The sequence below is a fragment of the Aplysia californica genome, unplaced genomic scaffold, assembly GCF_000002075.1.
Source record: "Aplysia californica isolate F4 #8 unplaced genomic scaffold, AplCal3.0 scaffold00705, whole genome shotgun sequence".
NCBI classification, from domain to species: Eukaryota; Metazoa; Mollusca; class Gastropoda; order Aplysiida; family Aplysiidae; genus Aplysia; species Aplysia californica.
In genome coordinates this window covers 211,846-215,779 of record NW_004797975.1, presented here as the reverse complement: position 1 = coordinate 215,779, position 3,934 = coordinate 211,846, and the positions used below count along the sequence as shown (strand labels likewise).

The window sequence follows — 3,934 nt, the reverse complement described above, 5'->3', positions numbered from 1 at the left end:
TGCAAATAATTATATTAAATGTTTAACATTTTTAAAATTTAAAAAAATTTATTAATCTTACACCCATTGAAAATAACTTGGGAGTACTTATTTAGCCCACATTGGCCTATATACCGCGAAGACCCCACGGTAACCTTAAATTTAGGCCACACATAGCTCAAAACTACCCTTTTCACACAACTGAGTTTGTTCTGCTATCGCAACGTTGCACCTTTCTCGTAATTTAGTAAAGTTTTGTCACAAGTGCATAACTTATAAATTATAATATAATGAAAATAGTGACAACTAGTAAGAATAAACTTATATAGGCCATATGTGGCCTAAATAAGGTTAGGGAGGGGGGGTTAGCCTATGAGGCCATATGTGGCCTAAATAAGGTCACCCTTATAAAACTTACAACATAATGCAAATTGTTATACATAATAAACATCATTTGTAGAAATATAAAGATTTGATAAGTTGCTGAAGCTAAATGTATTGCAAGTTACATAATCATGGATTTACAGCAGAACGAACATAAGCCCCTTCAGATTGTCAGGGTACCGCAAGACCAGTGACGAAAAGATTTGCAAATTTCTCTCGTACTTCCATTGCCTCTTGGGGTGGCCTCCCAGTACTGGACATGGATCTTTCTGTAATACTACGCTGTTGCTGGAAGGGGTTTTCATCTGTCGATGCTTCCTCGGCAGCAGAATCCACACTCTCATCTTGTTGTCTCCGCACAAAATTATGGAGTATGCAACAAGCTAGTATAATTTTCCTGGCCTTGTCAGGGTTGACCCTCATTGTTGTCTTTAAAACCCCCCACCTCTGTGCCATTATGCCGAAAGCACACTCCACAACCCGCCGTGCCCTCGACAACCGGTAATTGAAATACCTACGTCGGTCATCAAGGCCTCTGGCAGGAAAGGGTCTCATTATGTTTGGATGAAGTGGATAAGCCTCATCAGCCACAAACACATACGGCAAGACTTCTCCCATAACCGCATCAGGTTGCGGGAGAGGCAGCTGCTGCTGCAGTAAAGCCCTGCCAAAGGAAGAATGTTTGAATATCCCACCATCTGAGTGATTTCCTGATTCCCCTACATCAACTGCGAGGAAGTTGGCTTTTGCGTCAGCCACACCTTGTAAAACAATGGAAAAGTCTTTCTTATTATAGTTTAAAAAAGCACTTCCAGAGTTGGGGGGGATTTCAATGTTTATGTGCTTCCCATCCACTGCTCCTAAACAGTGGGGGAACTGCCACATGTTTTCAAAGGCGTTTGCTTCTTCCTTCAGAGTCGTCTCAGTAGGGTGGGGCATTTCCTTGTCCAACAGTTTCTCCCAGAGACGTTCGCAGGTGTCATACACAACCTTGCGCACAGTGCTGTCGCCCATTCGGAACTGATAGTGCAAGCTCCTTGCACTTTCTCCAGTGGCAAGAAATCTGGCAGGGAAAAAAGAAGTTGAAATTTTTTTAATATATATTATTTGTGTATATTTACATATATAAAATATGCATGCCGCTCCAGTCTTATTTTTCTACAGTACAACCCAATCCCCCATTTGCGACACTCCCTGTAGCACTATATTACCCATTCTGACAGGGACTGACTACCCATGTAAACCGGGATTGAGCTAACTTGTGGGGTTTTTTTTGGTTTTTTTTAAAGATTATTTTACCTAACATGTCATTTTCACTTTCACTTTCAGCTGATTCTGCCAAGAAAAGGTGGCAGAACTCTCGAGACTTGTACAGCCAGTGTAGATGTAAACAAAATGTTCCTAGTGGCTGGAATAAAGCCTCAGTTCTACCTGGCGCAACAGATTCGCTTCCTGGAGCCTTTTATATATATATATATATAAATATATATATATATATTAAACATGGCTCTATGCAGGAAAATTTAGGCTCCTCCAAGCCTGAGCCAATGTGGGAGGAGGGTTCCTGCCTCTGGAAGTGGTAGCCAGGGTGACATAAACCGAACCACTCCAAGCACATCATCACCATCCCCTTCACCACCCTCTGACGAGCCCGATTCAGAGACTCGGGAACCTGTCATCATACCTCAGACCTGCTACACCTGCCTCTGTAAAACCCCGCGGTTTTATGCAGACAAAAAATTCTGAAGCTATGCAAGCTGAGCCCAAAAATATGAAATTATGCGATTCTGTTAATTTAACAAATAACGATAAAGATAAAGGAAAATAATCAGAAATTATGTAAAAATTTATCAAATTCTGCTAAATCATGCGGGGTGCATGAAACCCCGGGGACAGGAAAAACAGCGGAAGAGGGGAGGGGTTCCTGCTATGGACAATGATGATCTCTTCAATGCGAAAGCGCAACCCCCCCTCTTTGGAAGCAAAGATGCAGGGTCACGAAAACAATTACAAAGAAGAGCTTGAAAGTTTAAGGGGCCTTCTGCCTCATATGGTCACCCTCTCGCGTAGGAGGAAGAGGGCCTACCTCCGCAAAATTTACGACTTATTGTTTAAATTAAAATGGTGGAGGAGAAGGAAAATGAAACTGTAGTATCTCAGTCATGTGCGTTTGATTGTTCTTAAATTGTTTGTTCTCTTTAAATAAATAGATGTATTTGCAAGACTTCCTTTTAATTCATCTCCCAGAGTATCCTACTGTTTTTTAAAGTGGTTATTGGAATAAACATTCATACTAATTACATCATTTAAAATCTTCAATAAATAAACTAACAAAACATTGCAGATTTGTGACCTCATTCATCTATTCGTCGTCAAAGTCGATTTTGGGTGTTTTGAGTTTATGCATTCAGACTGCTCTAAAACATGGTGGAAATCTGGTTTACATTAAAATCGGTTAACCCATTGCCCAGGTTTCAGATGGGGATTCCCTTTATTATAGGTCAGGTTCTTTAAAAAAAACAACCCACTCATTTCCTTACAGTTTTCAGCAAAAACACAATACGTACACCATCCAAAAGATAAGATGCTGAAATATTATCAACAAAAATGCCAAAACACCCCAGAAAACACATTCTGACCAGGTAGCTCAAAACCGTAAGCGACTTTGATGCCAGTTTGAGAAATCAGGTCACATTTGATTTTTTTTTTCAAAGCATTAGAAGGTTGTGGCAAAAATAAAATGTTGGTAACTTTGTCTTCAGAAACGACTTAAGGTACATGTATATAGGGGGCGTCAATGACTAAGTGGTAGTGTGTCTGCCTACAGATGAAGAGATCCCAGGTTCGATGCAGGGAGGTTCACCAGGATTTTTTCAGAGTTTTTATGGCTCCGACTCTCGTCCTATCTGAGATGGACGTAAAATTCGAAGGTTCCATCTCGTAAATGACCTAAAAGTGTTGCATGGGGCATTAAACCAAAACCAAACCAAAGGTGGCTACTATAATTTATCAAAAATTGTGTGAGTGTGAATGATAATGATGATGAAGAGATATATAAATGAAGACAATAATGCCCATATGTAGATCTTATTACATGGACTCTATATCTCATCTCTAGAACTATATCTAATCTCTCTCTCTCTCTCTCTCTCTCTCTCTCTCTCTCTCTCTCTCTCTCTCTCTCTCTCTCTCTCTCTCTCTCTCTCTCTCTTTATTCTTCTTCTTCTTCTCTCTTCATTTCCGTTAAAATTTCCTGTCTTGTGCCATACAGACATTATGATGTTGAAAATTTATATATCGATAAAGGTCTACTTGAGGTCTCCCTTCTAAAAATGAGTTAAAAATATTTCCTCGAGAATCACGTCATGGATAGCCTCCTCTTTGTCCCCATAGCGAGTGGAGATGCCAGATGAACGTATTTAGTGAAGTAAGTTCCGAAGGTACTTCAATTGGACCTTTATCAGTAAATCTCATACCTCAACCAAACCACTTCTGGTCTGGATAAAGGGCAAAAAGACCCCCCCCCCCTTCCCTCCCCGAAAAAAGCAAACAAAACTCACACACACACACA

At 40.3% G+C, this 3,934-nt stretch overlaps 1 protein-coding gene across 1 annotated transcript in view; it reads right to left on the bottom strand.

Annotated features, from left to right (window-relative positions):
• Window positions 1-28: 28 nt before the first annotated feature.
• Window positions 29-3,934, bottom strand: part of LOC101862451 (protein ALP1-like) — a 4,984-nt gene continuing 1,078 nt past the window's right edge. The window contains exon 2 of the mRNA XM_005108630.3: window positions 29-1,426. Within this exon, the coding sequence (XP_005108687.1) occupies window positions 535-1,426 (892 nt within the window). The 3' untranslated portion in view covers window positions 29-534. The remainder of the gene's footprint in view (window positions 1,427-3,934) is intronic.